Below are 16,888 nucleotides of genomic sequence, written 5' to 3'. Positions count from 1 at the left end.
GTAAGGGAGGGGTGAGTGGGCTTGCCTAAACTCATAGCAGTCAGTAACTCTGTGTGGCTGGTCCGTGTTGGCTGGCACCGCCACACCTGCCACTCCCTGTAGCCATTTTATACTGCCCTCACCAAACACTGTGCAGCTCCATTTTGGGTCACCTGCCATTCAAGCAGTAGTTATAATTCCTGATACCTAGGATCAGTTCACAGTTTGTCAAATACTGTTGTCATTCAATATACACATGTCTGAATATACACTGAAAGGAAAGAAAAAGGCTATTTTAAGTTTCAGCCATTATAAAATGGATATCCAGTGTTATTTCAGTATTTCTAATTATTTATTTTTGCTGAGAACAGGGAGGAGGAGTTTCATACCAAAATAAATAACCAGGTGATAAATCTAACTCTAACAGCTGAAATATCTTATTAGTTTCAGTGTGTCAAATTTGTTCCTTATATCTCTTACACTGGAAATAGATAAGAATGAATTTCTTCTGGGCCACTGTGCCCACAATTACATATACGGGTAATTCTTAATGTACATGTCCATGCGAGTGTTAAAGAGAAGCACAAGTAAAACAACAAGAGTTGTGCTAAAAAATATATCATTTAAGGCAATGTTGTGTCTGAACTCATTGTCCTTTGTTGAAAATCCTCAATTATCCTGTCATTTACATCAAGGAGACAGAGGAGTGGCCAGGGCGCACTGTAGTCTTGACACAAATTGACGTTTAATTAAAGCAGGATTATGTTTTAACAAGTTCAGTTCCCCACATGTTGGTCTAAACAAATCTGCACTGTACAGAATGTCTATTCAGTTCAGTCTAAACTTTACCTTAGCCTTTAGTATCTATTAAACGCATTGGAAATAAGCCAGAAATGATCTAAAAAAAAAAGTTATTAGATGAAACATGTTGACTCACAGTTCCTAAAATATGGCTACACCTGTTTGATTAAAAGGTCATCTGGATGAAAGCTACATGGTTGCACTGTCTCTTTTGTTTTGGTAATACCTGACTCTAGTTCTAAGATTAACTCACTGCTTTTTATCGACTTACAAAAGGCTTAATTGCTCCCCATAAACCGAGCTATAAGTATGCAAGAGACAAAGCCGGAGCTGTTGTTGGGTGCATCTTGGACGCCTTTATGGTGCCTTTTGCAGACTGGCTCTCAGTTCTTTGTTTTCTGTTTTTCTCAATTTCGTTTTTTTTTTTGTCCTTTTTTTCTGTGCCCACCCTTCATTTTAATCTCCGTGCCTATAATTTGCAAGGTTTCTTGAACAAGGCATCCAGTGTGTGTCTCTCTCTGATGCCAGCAAAAAGCGAGGGCGTCCTCAGATGTATAGGACATGGTGCAGGGTATCCGAGGCAGCAGGGAGGATATGTCCAGTCTGGCAAGACCTTCAGATTTATAGTGTAGATGTTCCTCTGCATTTATGGGCCAGAGATGAAAAGATTCCCTTGTTCTTTTCACACAAACATCCCTCCCTACCCTGAATGTACCCCTCCAATCCAATCCCTTCTCTGTTTTAGTCCCATCTTACATGCCATGTGGACGGCCATTGGGTCTCACAAGGGTGAAAGAAAGAGTAGCAGTGTGGGTTTGACTGAAATCAGAAAAAGGCTGTTGTGTGTTGGAAGCCATTATATAATATGTTAGATCAAAGTAGTATGGACAGAGGAGATCTCCTTGGAGATCGTTTCTGGCTAAGCCCAAGAAAAGGTAAGTGTTGATAAGAGTCTACTGGAAACCGATGCAAGATATGAGTGCGCCAACTGACTGGATCAAAGTTTTTGTCCTGAAGACGTGCAGGCAAGTTATGGACAGCGAGTCATTTTTCACATTTTGGAACCTGAAGAGTTAAACAAGGAGTTAAAGACATTGTGGATCTGTCTTGTGCAACATCACTTAAACCATTGTAGCTCCTAAATGGTGCAATCCATCTCTTGCATGCTGATTCTGATCCCTGGCTGCCATTTAGCTGAGTTGGCATACAGCTTTCACAGGAAAAAGAACAAGAGAGAGTCAGGGGCTGGTTCAAATTTTCTGTCCAGATCTCACTGCTGGAACTTATTTACAGCAGAAAGCGTTGGCTGTTTGGAGAATTTACTACCAAATGTTGTCTTCTGCGACTTTTAAATCAGAATGGAGAGGACATATTCTGCTTTGTGCACAGTATATTGCAGGATGAAATTTGTATCTTTGTTTCCCAGAGTGCTGGATACTAAATGTTAGAAGTTGCTGTGATTAATACTTTGTGTCTTCTGCATCAGTTGCTAAGAACATTGTCCAGTCAGTGTTGTTGGTGGTGTTACATGGTGAATCCTTCACACTGCTGCTTGTGCTTTCAGTTTGACTCAATTTGCCCCGTCATGGGTCGGCTCTTGTTAAAATTTCAGAGGCTGTAGGGGGGCGTGGAACTCTCTAGCACTCCACAACGGATGACAGACAGCTTGTTGAGTGACAGCTAGTAAGAATGAAAGGGACTTGGCTGTTTGGGTTCTCCCAAATGAGGCCAAAGGTAGGCATAAGCTGTGACTTCATTTCTTTCCACTCTGGAAAAGGAGAAGTCGGTGTGGTCCGTGACTCGTGGAGTTGGGAACACAAGCAAAGTCATTTTTACCTCAAGCACATGCCAGTTTTGAGACTTTCCATGTGCATTTATGTACATTAGAGTTGGCCTTTTTTCTCTCCTTGCACAGTAGACTGTTCTACAAAAGTATTCAGTTTTCCAGAAAATTCAGTCCTTTGCCCATATCTTCTTGTAGAAAACAAAGGTTCAAGACCACAGTTCCTTTTAACAAGCTTTTTGTAACTCTAAAGATATTTATGAGACAGGGAAAGTTTAGGCTGCCAAAACAAGAGCAGTTCCCGTAATGTCTTGATTGATTTCAGAACATGAGTGTATTGTTTGTGCCCTTCAGCTGTGAACAGAGAAAAAAAACTATTCCTTCTTGTACCACAAATTTGCCCCTTGGTTTTACCTCAGTTATCCAAGAACAGTTGATTATTTTTCTGGCAGTGTGAGGAATGCCAAAGACACCTCTCAGACTCCCTCTCTGTTCACTGGCTCCTAACACACAGTGCTTCTTTGTTTGCAGCCAATTTGTGGTTTATTACACTTGTGTGTGTTTGTGTTTGCTGGTACATTTTTCTGTACAGTACACAGTGTTGTTTTTTTTTCTTTCTTCTAGCTACCTCTCAAACTGTCTGTGGTTTCTATGTGCATGTGGGGCAAAGTTCTCTTCAAGTGATCAATTGTTAGGGCCCCTGTATCATCCTATTTACACCCCCAGTACCCAGAGACGAGATAATGCCAGAGGTTAATCTATGAAACTGTGTCCATCTTGCATTTCAAAGCCTACATTTCAAAGCCTACTTTCTCTGCCTGCCGGACCACTAAGGCCTCACATGCAATTGGTCAGCAAGTTACAATAGACACAGCCAACAAGTCGAGTTTATTTATAGTCCAAAATTACAAACGTGTTCCGGAGGGATTTGCTATTCACAATTTCAATAATTACGCATTAAAAGTGGACGTTTGCTCAGGCCTGAGACAGAAGATATATTGAAAATTTGAAAAAAGCTATTTTTAAGTGCATATTTTTATACCCACCACAGTGCAATTTCATTCTGCGAAGACATGTTTCCAGTAATTTACAGGATAGTAGCTATTGCACTAATTAAAGGAATGAATGTATCAATAGTTTGCTAAATTTGTTAACTATTAAGAATGAAAACTGACTCTTAGGAAATCCTGTACCTACTGCGGTAACAAACCCTAAACTACATGTAAAGCTGTTACGGTGGTCGCTAACTTTGGCAGATTCCTGGGTCAAAGGTGTTTGTGCTCTAACACGTCAGCTCTTCAGGGGGCACAGCTGTCCACGACAGAGGAGTCACTCTCCTAAGTATAACCAGCCAGGACACAAGCTGTTAAAATAAAAATAGGCTTATCGTCCAGATAAAAAAAAGGTTCTTGTGCATTGCTGAATGATTTGTCATGACTACAAAAGTGCCTGTCATGATTTTGGATATAGAAAGGGACATCATTGATGACGATCAACTCCATTTTTTGTGCATATGTCTTTAATTAGGGGGACACATCTTTTGTTCGTTAGACTCCACTCACTTGTAATGTAAGCACATACATTAGAGGGTAAGGAAGGCTTTGCTGACCTTTGCTTTGCCTGAAAGTGGGCACAGTCAGGCATGGATCTTATATCAGAGTGGAGTGCACGTGTGCAGGGCCAATAGAGCGCTGAGCTGCAGGCCGTTACAGTGGGACACTCGCCAGCCACGGTCAGATCGTGCTGACAAGTCTATTCTGGTACTTGTAGAGCCTGAAACTTCGAGGCAGAAGAGGACTCCTCACCAATAAACTATTCAGACCCTCTTCCCTGAGGTCTTATTACTCTTTTATCTGCTCCAGTCAGTCATATCATGCTTCCATTTGTGGATGGCTGCTGTTACAATATCTGTTTATGGTCTCCAGAATTAAATATCATTAGTTAAAAAAATGAGCCTACATCCTTCTCATAGTGGAATAATAATATAATAATATAATTTAATATTTGAACTGGATGAAGGGACTGGGCTTCCAACCAGATTAAGACTGTAGGAAGTTTGTAGTTCACTAAGCACTTTGTGCACTTGAGTTTTAATTTATACAGTAATTGACTGGCATGTGCACACTTACTGTCTGCCAACAGAAATTCATCAGTGTAGTACATAACCAACTTAATGTGACTTAAACACTTATATGCGTGCACACTCACACACACAGCTACCTCACTGTCAGACAAACTGCAGCATGTCAACCATAAAACATTTATTTCACAATACAAAGGAATGTCTTTCTAGCACACTCAACCTGAAAGTTTCTGTATACCTCCTTTGACAGCTCGTCCCTGCCGTCAGCCTGAATCATTAACTTAGTTATCCGACTAAAGATAACATCAGGAGGCACAGTATGTTTTAGAGCATATCTGCTATAGGTGGAGTACATGGCCTGGGGCATCACCTCCTAGTCGGACTGGACACATTTCAGAGAACTGTCATGGGAAAGGTATTGGACAGAATTAGTAAAGGTAGAGAGGTTCTGTCCTGCAGTGCCAAAACTCTGCAACTCAATGGAGCTGAACGAATAAGCTAATGTCCTTATTGTAATGTGTTCATATTTTACTCGCTTGATTGCTGATGGAAACTTTACTGTAGGCTTATAGTTTGTTTCTGATCAGTGTCTTTGCAAATAATGCTCTGACAAATGAAAGTGTCGTCCAGCTGTCCGCTCCAGCTGATTTATGGACGGCTGGTCCGCTGCAGCTCTGAAAGCGGATATGTGGCTTACTCAGAACTGGCTCACTTCATTTGACTGTTGCCATGGCGAATTAAATGAAAACAGTTTTCCGCCAGTGTATTAGTGTGTGTGGTTTAAAGCTGCAGGCAGAAGGCATCATTCCATTGCTGCTCATTCACCACTGCTATAATTTTGCAACCAAATTGCTGTGTCCCAGCACAGCAATGTCTGCTTACGCCGCTCTTCTGTAGTGTAGGTGCTTATCTTTTCAGTGACTTCACTTAACATATACTCCCCTGCTCTATCTAGCAACAGTCAGTTTTCCTTCGAGTTCGACTTTCACTTGACACCGACCGTGACAGGACACTCTCAATGACACAGAGAGACGAACGGTAGACAGATGTACAGAAGAGAGGAGTGATCTAGGGATAGAAAGGTGATATCATGTTCCTGTTCCTGAGAGAGCTGAAAAGGTTAGCTACAGTATAATGTACACTTCTTTATATAGTCGTGCAAGACAGATTCTTGTTTCCAAGATAAACTGAGGCATGAAGCTCTAATGTTAGCTGTTAAGAGCAGCAACACGACTTGAGGGTGCTTTACAGGCCGTTGCATCACTTTAATGAGCCACAAAAAGTAGCACTGATTAGTCTATGTAGTTCCCTTCACTTGGTGGCTTGGTGACCGTCTAAACAAACACAGATATTAATAGAATTGATCTGGATATTATTTCTGTTAGACTATATCTGTGTGGGTTGTATCAAACTACCACTGTGATTTAATAGTTTTGCCTTTTCCCGTGTTGCCCATAAATAAGATCGGTAAAGTGTCTCTGTCTGAAACGCGGAGCAGAAAACAGTACATGAATATATTTTCTCTCAAAATATCACCAGTCTTTATATAATCATGTGACATTAGAACTGAAAACATTAGAGTACGTGCAGATAAGTCAACTTGGAAATGTGTAAAATTGGACACTTTTGACTTCACAACCTATGCCCAGTGAATCGCTGCACAGCATCAATCATATACTGTATGCAAGCTTGTCCGCTGTTTTACAATCACTGTTTGGAACGATCCATTCATTGAGCTAGTGTGTGACTTGCCAAAGGGTGTGTGTCAGCTTCTCGTAGTGTCTGTTTAGAGGTATTTACATGTTATGTAGGAGGTGTGTGCTTTCATTTGTGGGTGGGTGTCTCCGTAAAAGTCACAGAGATAAAGAACATGTGAAACATACTTCAGTGTGTGCGGCTCCATTCATCTAATGTTAACTCTTTGATTAGTTTAATCACTTTATTGCAGGCTTTACTTTTTTTTTTGCTTTATACTTCCTTCTGTACTATTTACTTTAGTGAGAATTTTTTTCCATGCCAGTTTTCCCCTAAGAAATAGAGAGAGAAAGGAGGAGGAGCCGTACTGAGAAGTGTACCTCTCTCTCTCTTTCTCGCTCGCTCTCTCTCTCTCACACACGCTGCTTCTCTTCCATTCTGTCATTGCCATCTCGGCAGAGCGGAGTCTGTTCTTTCCCGCTGAATGTTGGGAGAACAGCACACTTTTGACTTTATTTGAGTCAGATTTCACAGAGGAATATTTTTTTCTTCAAGATAGCGAAAGGACCAGCAAGAACAAGAGAGAAAAGTAAGAAAACACATTAGATTTGATCTTTCATTTTATCTCATTCTATTAAGAACCATGTGACAGCTGGTTTTGCCACTGGATTCTTTCACACAGCAAGACGTGAGACGGTCTAATTTGTCTTTCTTTGATGTTGTGCATTTTAGTTTTACTTTGAGAGTGTATACTGGCATAAAGCACAATGGTTGCTGGAATGCTGATGCCCCTGCGGGACCTGAAGGCCATCTATGAAGTCTTGTTTCGAGATGGTGTCATGGTGGCCAAAAAGGACAAGAGGCCTCAGATCAAGCACCCTGAGGTACAAGGTGTAAGCAACCTACAAGTAATCCGTGCCATGGGGTCTCTTAAGTCCAGGGGCCATGTGAAGGAGACATTTGCTTGGAGACATTTTTACTGGTACCTGACCAATGAGGGTATTGTTTACCTGCGTGACTACCTCCACCTGCCTGCTGAGATTGTTCCAGCCTCTTTGCAAAGGGTAAGGAAGCCAGCTGCCACCCTAGCCATTGCCCGGGGTGCAAGGACTCAATCTGTGGAAGGTCCAACATCTTATGTTCCTAAGCCAGGACGCAGGGGTGAAGTAGAAAGTGAAGAGGCACTGGCTGAGCGTCAAGGCTACCGCCATAGCATGATGGCTCCAGGAGAAAGAGAGCGATACTCTGATAGGACCCCTAGATTCAGGGGCCGTCCATTGGCTGCAGCACCAGTCAGGCCAAAAGCATCATGGGAGGCGGAAGGAGAGGACCAATCTCAGACTATGTCCAGGAAAGGAAACTTCCAAAATGAAGCAGCAGTGATGGAAGAGAGCAAGGTGAAAAGGGTGTCCTATCAGCAGCCTGAAATGAGCAGAGAGAGACCAGTAACAACTTCCCGGGAGAGAAGAGTGTTTGAGGTCCAAAAGGAGAAGGTGCCAAATGCTGCCCCTATTCAGACAGCAGCTTTGAAACAGGATGTATTGCAGTCTACTGTAACATCACTGTCCACAAAAACAGCCCTACCATCAGCTGTGCCTGCTGTCACTGAGGCTACAGGTGGTACAACATCAAAGCTGAAGCAACATCCAGCTGAAACCCCGTCACTGAAAACAATTAAAGACAAGCCCAAGATCACTGATGAAATAGATTCTGTTAAGTCTAGTGACTTGGTCACAAGCAATTCAGTCATCACAACGCATATCAATACAAAAATAAAAGAGGAGAAGACAAAAAAGGTGATTGTCAGTCAAATTAAAACTGGAGAGATCAAGGCTACAGGTGAAACTGCTAAAGTACAGTCCCAACAAGTAAGCAGCCTATCAATGACTGCTACCCAGAAGACCACAAGTATCCTTACTGATGCTGTCACAGCTACCCCCATCATCACAAAACCTGTCAATAAAGATGTTGTGGAAGAGAACACAAAGAAATCACTTGTGGATCAAGTTAAATCTCCCAAGTTGAAGACTGAAGTTGATACTGCAACTGATAAAAGGAAGCCCCAGGCAGTTAGTACAATGGCATCTACTCAGGAATCTTCTGTATTTCTTACTGTTACTGATACTACCAGTCAGGCCCACATAAAACATGTGAAGGAAGAGAAGATGAAGAAAACAAAGGCTACTAAGGAATTAGTTGAACCTGCTGAAGTAAAAAAAGTGGCTCCAGTTGAATCTAAAACTGATAACGAGAAGGTTAAGAAAACCACCAAAGTATCTGTCACTCAGGAGACCACTAAACCCAGTGTCACCACAAGCACACCAGTGGAAACCAACAATGCAGAAAAGGAACCTTGCAAAGTCAAAGTGACTCAGGAGACCACTGATGCTAAACCATCCTCGGTGAATCTCTCAGAAAAGCCTAAAACTAGTGAAGTTCTTCATAAAACTGGTGCAGTGACTGAATCCTCAATACTTGAAGTTACAACCACCGTTGGTGCAAGTCTCACAGCACCTAAGACCAATAGTGAAGTGGTAAAACCAGCCACAGAGAAAATTACAGTAACAGAGAAGATTACAAAACAAGAGAAAGCTGATGTAAGGATGGCTGCTCGTGTCAATAAAGATGAAAAAATAGTGCAAGTCTCAACAGACTCAATACAGGACCCCGCATCAGTGCAAAAAGACTCATCTTCACTCGGGCACAGTCAAAATGTCGTTGCCACAGAGGAGGATAAGGAAACTAAACTGGTGGTTGAAGGAAGTTCAAAATCAAAAAGAAAGAAAAAGAAAGCAGCACGTGACACATCAAAGACTGTCAGTGCTGAGGAATCACCTGACTCAAAGGTAAAGGAGGTAAAATCTTCTGTTACTGCAACCATAAAGACTGAGGGGACATCACCTGCTAGTGCTGAAAAACATATTGATACAGAGCAAATAAAAGAAATCCCTGAACAAAGGGGAGGGCCAAAGGAGGAAGTCCAGGAACAACCGTCCACACTGCCATCAGTGCCACAGGAAAAACTTGACGCACAAGTAAAACAGAAGGTTGAGGGAACGAATGTCAGCAAGATTACACAGGGACCAGTGTCCCCTAAGGGTGAGTTAAATGTTATGTTGCCCCACATGGAGCAATTGAAATCTGAGAAAATAACTGTTTCCAAAGTGGAAACAGTGACAGTGCAGAAAATCACTCTGGTGGATCTAGAAAGCTCCCAACGTGAAGAGAAAACCCCTGCATCACTGCCGGAATCTGAGAAGCCCACAGTTGACACTAAATCCCCAATAAACACAGGGGAAGCTGCAGAGGAATCTTCAAAGAGTAAGAAGAAAGGTAAAGGGAAAAAGCAGGCTAAGGCACCAGTATCAGAGAAAACAAACACAACGCCTGTTATTTTGCCTGAAGCATTGCCATCCACTGACATTACCTCATTGCCCGAGGCCAGTGTTAAAGAGAGCCCTGTCACGGCCTCTGAACTGACTGAAATAAATGTTTCTCTAAAGATGACTCCTCAAGGAATGTGCAGTGAGGAAACTAAGCAGGCAGCAGCTGTGCTCTTTGAGGCCCCAGCAGACAAAGGGGAGGTGGAGCCAGCTCCGCTCTTTGCAGAAAAAATCAAGCGGGAGGTTCCGAAACCAAAAACATCCTCCACTGCGAGGGAAGCACCCGCAGCCGGAGAATTAGCGTCAGCAGCACCAGCAGTGAGAGCAGAGGCAGCTGTAGCTCAGGCACAGACCAGCCCCTTAGTCAAGCAAGAGGAGCCTCCCAGAGTTGCACAACGTTCGGCCGCTCAGGCAACAGAGCGCAGCACAGAGACAAGGCTCTCTGTTTGTGAGGCCTTTAAGCAGGAGGAAGAGAAGAAGAAGGACAAGAAGGAGGACACACCCTCTGCCACTGCCACACCCGCAGCTGCCCAGCCGGACCAGCCTCACCTGGGGCACACTTGTGAGTCCATAAACTCTGACATAGACGAGGCCAATATGAAGAGGAAAATTGTAGTAGTAGAAGAGATCATTGAGGTGAAGCAGCTAGTTAGTCCTGAGGCAACTGAGGGGCAGACACCTCCGCCCCCTGTGCAACCTGAGGTGGAAGGAGAGGACCTGGACCTGGATGTTCTGGAACAGCTTGCCATAGAGCGGGCCCTGTTGTCGGGGGCGGCGGAAGTAAAGGTGCAGGGAGCCTCACCTGAGGCAGACTGGGACCACTCATTGGAGGAGCCAGAAGTGAAGACTTGGCCAAACTTCATTGAAGGTTTGTTTGAAAGCGTGCCAATTAACCTACTTCCTGCCTTGTCTTGCTCACTCAGTGCATGTGATGTAATTGCTCTCGCTCCGAGTTCTCCACCTTTCTTTGAAGCATGGGAGCAAGGTGGGGTCTTTGATGACAGCTCTGTTGTTGACCTTCTGCATTGTCATGTACTTATAGTATTTCATATGGGGAAGAACATTCCCATACTGTAATCGCTTGTCTCTGACTTATTTTCCAAAGCATTATTTAAAGCAATATGATTACAGTTTATGGGTTTAAGTTGCATATTAGAGAGCACAGCCTCTATTTTGTCATGTGAACTAGATGCTGTCTCTCTTTATGAATAGTTTCAATGAAATGGTGAGAAGAGTCCATTGATATATGGCTGAAAGTTAAATGTACTGTATTTGTGCTAAATAAATAAAGTATTAGTAATACTAATACAAGCACACCCTGCAGTGTTTTTCTCACACTGTCAGATTCTACACAGCCATTAGGACACGAGTTTGTCTTCCACAAATAATGACAGGTGAACATTATAACAAACTTTGCAACATTAAGTAATCTTCACACCCTGTTTATGTGCATCAGTACTAATTTTGCAAAACAAATCAAAGTGCAGACCTACAATTTTTCTACAGGGTGGGAAGTTTCATCTCTGTTAGGTAATAAATTGAGCTCTGTACGGGTTTTAGTGGAAACAGTAATCTCTGGAGCCATCTCTGAGTGTTTGCCAAATGAGATTATGACGACCTGCAGTCATTCAAGCAAGGTGGGGCTGTTTGCTGAGATTCAGCCTCGCCTGTTCCCTGTAGAGACAGCTGTACGTTAGTTAAAGCCAGACTGAGAAGATAAGTGAGGGAGGTGTGGTGCTGTTGGGAGCAATTCTCTTCTGTTCTGCAATAATACTGTGTTCTTGGCCCTGGGTTATGCTCTGTGGTTATTTGCTTGGTTCTGTTTTTTCACCCTCTCTTGCATTTGTGATAGCGTTGCTCCTTGCATACCACTTTGTAATGGTATGTAGACAATGTGATAACGGTACTGTATGCTGGCCTCCTTTGCTAAATCTTGAATAGGAATGTTGCAAAAGTCTAGAAACACCATGTGATGGTGTGGTTGGTTCTGCTGAAGTGAAACTGGCATTGCTCATATTAAATCACAGACCTGAAGGATGTTCACGTGACTCCAGTTTTTGGACAATGTCTAATATTTCCCAACTTCCATAAGTAGAATAAGATATTGTTTTGACTGTCATTTGCAGTTTTGTAACCCAACGAGGGTGTGTATCAGGGACTTCACATGGGCGTTGTCTGTGGAGGGTGTGAGCGAGAGACAAAGAGTCAGGAAGTTGGAATAGCTTGCTCAGAGCTCCATGGGTGTGTTTGTTTAGTTCCACATGTGACAGTGGATCTGGATTCAATTAGCAGCTTCTTTTATTTGATTTGCGCTACTCATCAGTCCACACTGCAGTTAGATAAAAGTGATACGTCTCACATGCACAGTACACATCACATGCAGTTGAAGTTATCAGATATGGATGCAGCAGTGCAGGTTTATCTGATGACCACAGTGTTTGTTGACCCACTGCTGACATCTGCTGTCCATTAACTATATTGTTATCTGTCAGAGATGCTTCATCTACCTCTGGGGGTGTACAGATACACCTCCCACTAATGCATAATTCACATCACGTAGTGGGTAAACCCGTTTTCGTGTTTTTTCAGTGATACTTTGCTTCAGCCACTTTTGGAAGATCGTTTTTCTTCTGTCTTCACGCCAGAAAAACGAGGCTTTACAGACATTACTTCTTAGCGCTCTCATCCCTGTGAGTGTGGTATTCTTGGCATGTTCTCTAATTAAATGGCTGCCAAAAGACTCAGTTACACTTTGGCACGTAGGTGCAGTTAAGTATGTCTATGTTTGTGCTGCTCCAGCGCATCAGAGACGTGAAAATGAGGAACAAGGAAAGTATCTGAAAAGCAACTGACTTATGCCACAAAAATGTTACTTTCAAATTCAGGACTTCTAAAGCTGCTTTCAATTTCAGTGGAACACTTTGATTTTCTGTTGAATGTGCTGCATGTGCAAAAAAAAAAAAAAACTGTTCAACAACCATTTTTGCCATTTTGAATGAGCTGGACATGCTTGGGAAGCTATTTAAACTCTGCCCACACATGGCACCAGAGGCAATTAGACTAAATCACATCCCAGACATGCCACCAAGGTCCTCAGGTCCTCCTTTCATCTCTGCATTCATGCCCAGTGCAATCTTGTGTGATAGACTAAATGAACAGCTACAGCATGCTGCAGCTCTGCGCCTCTCATTATGGTGGCACATCATTTTAAAGTTATGACTCAACCGCACCATTCTTACAAGTGAAGGCTTGAATTATGTGAGTGTGACCTTTTTGAGATGGAAAAAAAGGAAAAAGAACGAGGGACATAACAACTGCTTGAAATTCATGCTCTCTATCAATAGACTGTTTTGTGAGTTGGCAGCTTAAGTAGAATTTGTAGTTATGCTTGCTCAAAAAATGACCTTAACTACTGTGGCTTATCTTTGACTGCTGACTCCACTTATGAAATCGCTTCTAGTATTTTATTGGACTTGGGATGACATACCGGTCTACATTACATAAAGTGAGATACAGGTGCACAAAGTAAAATAGTCTGGCAATGAAGAAATGGTATGCATGCATGTCTGTGCCAGTGCTGAAAACAGTCCCAAACAGCTTCTGTAAAATTCTTGATGGGCAGGATAAAACAAATATAATCCTATGATTACTTAGTGTAATTAGAATCCGTATCAAAATCTATCCCCATGTGCCAGTTGTTTTTGATCTTCCAACATACTGTAGGTGTTTTAGTTGCCAATTTGAACTGTCGCACTGGCAGGAGCCGGGCGTGTGATATAAAATTTAATGGCAGTGTGTTGCAACATCACGTCTAGAGCCTGGATAATGATGCAGAGTAAGAAATCTCTTCGAGCAATATAGGAGTTAACTGTAGGCGGTCCCAGCCCCAGAACCAGATAGATCGATCACATGTGGAATATATTGAGGCTTTTGCCAAGATGGTTATGACATTAGTCATTTCCCACAGTACATGTTGGGCCTCATAGGAAGGGCTGACTAACACGACTTCAGCTGTGTGAGAGAGGTTTTCAACCTCCACTTGATTAGGATCCTGTTGGGTGTTTTAGGGGTTCACCCAATTCAATTCATATAATACAGGCTCACTCTACGTACTGAGCCTTTTCTCAAGAGAAGCCCCATGTTTAGAAAATGCACTATATGGATCCTGCATGGGGCAGTTTAAGAATACATTTTGTCTGTGTGTCCTACCATGATAATGAATGTGCATGAAGCGCTTGTTAAGTTCAAGAGTTCATGAAGTCACATGAGGATGTTAAAGGGGAATTCTTTGCGATCTTCTATTAATCCCCCCCCCCGGTTTCTCAGTATAGATGTCTGCATTTCACGCAGGAGATCCATCTATAGTGTCGATGTTCACGAGAGAAGACTATCCCAGCTCTACTATCCAAACACTGAGTGCTTTTAGCATTACAGGAAAATTGAACCAGTTGTCAACGCTACAATTGACAAAGCCATATGCATATATTAGAAGCTGCTATATTTAGAGAATGCTGTGCATTGCTGGGTCCCAGAAGCAATTTGGGGATGAACTGAGATCACGCTGAGAGCTCTGGCCATGCTCTTAGTTTGTCCATCCCTAAACTCCAGTCTAGTGATGGGCATTTAGTACAAGGCTGTCTGATTTCAATCAATATGCTATCAGGGTGTTAGGTCTCTGTTTTTATTTCTACTGGCTTTGTTGCTATTTCTGCCCTCCTAATGTTCCTGCCAGTGCGTTCTCTATAAAGTCAACGACCATATCCAGTTTAACACATCTGCTTTACAGTTTTAATGTCAGACACAGGGCATCAATCTTATTGTAATTAATGTGCCAAGTGGGTAATAAGAGACAAAGCTGAAATTCCTAGAGGAGAAGAATTAGCAGTGTGCAAAATGAGCATCGCACAAAAAAACAGCTAAGAAATAGCTGCTTTCTGCAACTCCATTACATTACAACCTTATGTCAAAATCACGAGGAGTCTACTTTTATATGTGTCGACATTATTATGTGGAAGTGGAGACTCCAGCATATGTTAGTCATGTTGTAGAGCAAAGCACTCACGTAATATGTGTTTTCTGGCGGTGAGCTGTAACTGTATATCTCATAATAATTATGCCAACAGCATCATCAGAGAGATTGAGGGTCGAAGAGAGAGGGGGGGGGGCGTGTGCTCGGGAAGTGTTTCTAAGGGGTTAGTGTAGCCAAATGTCCCGCCAGAGCGCTTTCATAAGTTTCTAACTGTGACACTGTGTGATCATCTGGATCTGGTGGATATTTATAACCCTCAGTCAGCTCTAGCCCTCTCCCCCCCCCCCGGCCACCCACCTCTCTCAGCTCTCTGAGCCCCTCGCCCCTGCCCCCTTCTCCAGGCATGGCTTGACAACCCTCCTCCCCTGGCCACGGGAGAGCAGGCTGACAGATCCAAGCAGCAGGCACGGCTTGTCTAAATTCAACACAAGCGAGAAACAAGGCAGTTCAGAGCAAACAAACAGGAGGCTCTGCTATCTCCTCATTCCACCTCTGTCCAGCACTCTTTTTCTTCACTCTGCTCCTCCTCCTCCTCCTCCTCTCCGTACAGTCTCTTAGATGAAGATCATACCCGGTAGGTCCATAGAGTGGGGTTGCTGTGGCTGTGTCTGTCTGTGTCTCACGGTGTTTGTCTGTCTGGCTGCTGCCTGTCAATGTGGCTTTACGAACCGTGTGAAGTCGTTGCACATACTCTCACGGACACAATACACACACGTTCACATTTACTGGACTCTAGCCTTCAGCTACCGCGGCACAGATTGTATTCCATATTTAAACGCGTTCACAATGTGACTGACTTGAATTACTAGTGGCTGGCAGCCTTCTGTATTTTCCTTTATTTGGTGGTATGTAGGTAGAAGGGGGTGAGGACAGTGGGGGAAATGTCACCCCCTTCTTCCCTCCTCTAGGAGGTGTCTTTCCTGTTTGTCTGGCATCGGACGGACATCAACAAACAAGGCTGGCTTACATAAAGTCGGGTTTATTCCAAAGCATTTTTGTTTTTGAGGTGTGTGTCAGACAGCCATGTGTGTCTGTCTGGGCTATTTCAGATAGCTGTAAAACCACGACCACCTGCTATGGTCTAATACAATCCTACGGCATCTGCTGAAGTGCGTTTGCTATTGTGGTTGTGTCATACATAAAGATAGGGCTTATTAGTACTTTTATTTATTTTTATTATTACGGTGTCACCAGTTTGCTGTGGTTTTACTACATACAATAGAAAGTTGATGTAATCATAAAATCCTTTACTTTAGATGGGTTGGATCAAACAATGGCAAACACGTTGGACTTGCCCAGGGATATTAATGCCTATCATCGCTCAATTGGGCTTGACAATGTTCTGTAGAAATTCGTTATCAGCTAAGAATGCAGATAGTAACCCGATGATCACATGAACTAGTTGAGCGGTGTGTCAGAGGCATCAGGAGCAGCACAATGAAATGATTCTTCATCCTGCTACACTGCAGCAAATTAAACTGTACAGAGGCTGTAGACTTGGAAAATGCTGCTGTTTGATCATTTCTCTTCTTGTTATGGTTTGTTAAAAACAAGACACACATTTTCCTTAATCCAATACAACTTACTGACTTACTTATGAAGGACATTAGGAGGGTACAGTCTGCTTTCATCATAAAGGAGCAGACCAGAAGAAGTCTTTCAGTAGCAGCTTCAATCTAAGGAAATTAGTGGTGTCTTCTGTCTTTTTAAATGTCCCTGCTGCCACGCCCATGTCACCCCACTCCCCGTTTCCCCTCTCAGTGAAGGACCACCTGTCACCACAGCCTGGTCTCGTCCCCTTAAGCCCCTCTACCTCATCTCTCTGTCCCAACAACAAATGCCTGTAAGCCCCCCAGGATCCACTCTCCCTGCCCTTGTGGTCGTGGGGCACTTAGTCTCCCTGATTATATTTTGGCACTTTAGAAAACAGAGACAAGGTAAGAGACCTGCAGGATATTAAAATGGAGCTTTTAAAGCTTAAACAGACAACAAGAAGAGCAATAAAGTCTTTGAGTAGCTGCATGCTACAGTAGTGTTTGCTTTCTTTCTGTGTTTGTCTCTCTGAGTTTTACACATTCGTTGTTGATTTCAGTGTTAATGCTGCATTAATAGCTCAGGTCTCTCTGTATTATGCT

The 16,888-nt window shown here is 42.9% G+C and overlaps 1 protein-coding gene across 4 annotated transcripts in view; it reads left to right on the top strand.

The window, feature by feature from the left end:
- plecb (plectin b) overlaps positions 1–16,888 on the top strand; it is an 88,030-nt gene that overhangs the window by 26,777 nt on the left and 44,365 nt on the right. For 3 of the 4 annotated variants that reach the window (XM_026371326.1, XM_026371327.1, XM_026371325.1), the window contains exons 1-2: positions 6,794–6,930; positions 7,074–10,592. The exons of the other annotated variant lie outside the window; for it this stretch is intronic. In XM_026371326.1, coding sequence (XP_026227111.1) covers positions 7,109–10,592 — 3,484 coding nt within the window. In that variant the 5' untranslated portion in view covers positions 6,794–6,930; positions 7,074–7,108. Of the gene's footprint in view, positions 1–6,793; positions 6,931–7,073; positions 10,593–16,888 lie in introns of those variants that run through there. 4 annotated transcript variants of the gene reach the window in all.

Source organism: Anabas testudineus, chromosome 16 (assembly GCF_900324465.2).
Source record: "Anabas testudineus chromosome 16, fAnaTes1.2, whole genome shotgun sequence".
Lineage (NCBI taxonomy): Eukaryota > Metazoa > Chordata > Actinopteri > Anabantiformes > Anabantidae > Anabas > Anabas testudineus.
Note: the sequence above shows the minus strand (reverse complement) of the source record. Positions and strands in the feature narration are given on the sequence as shown.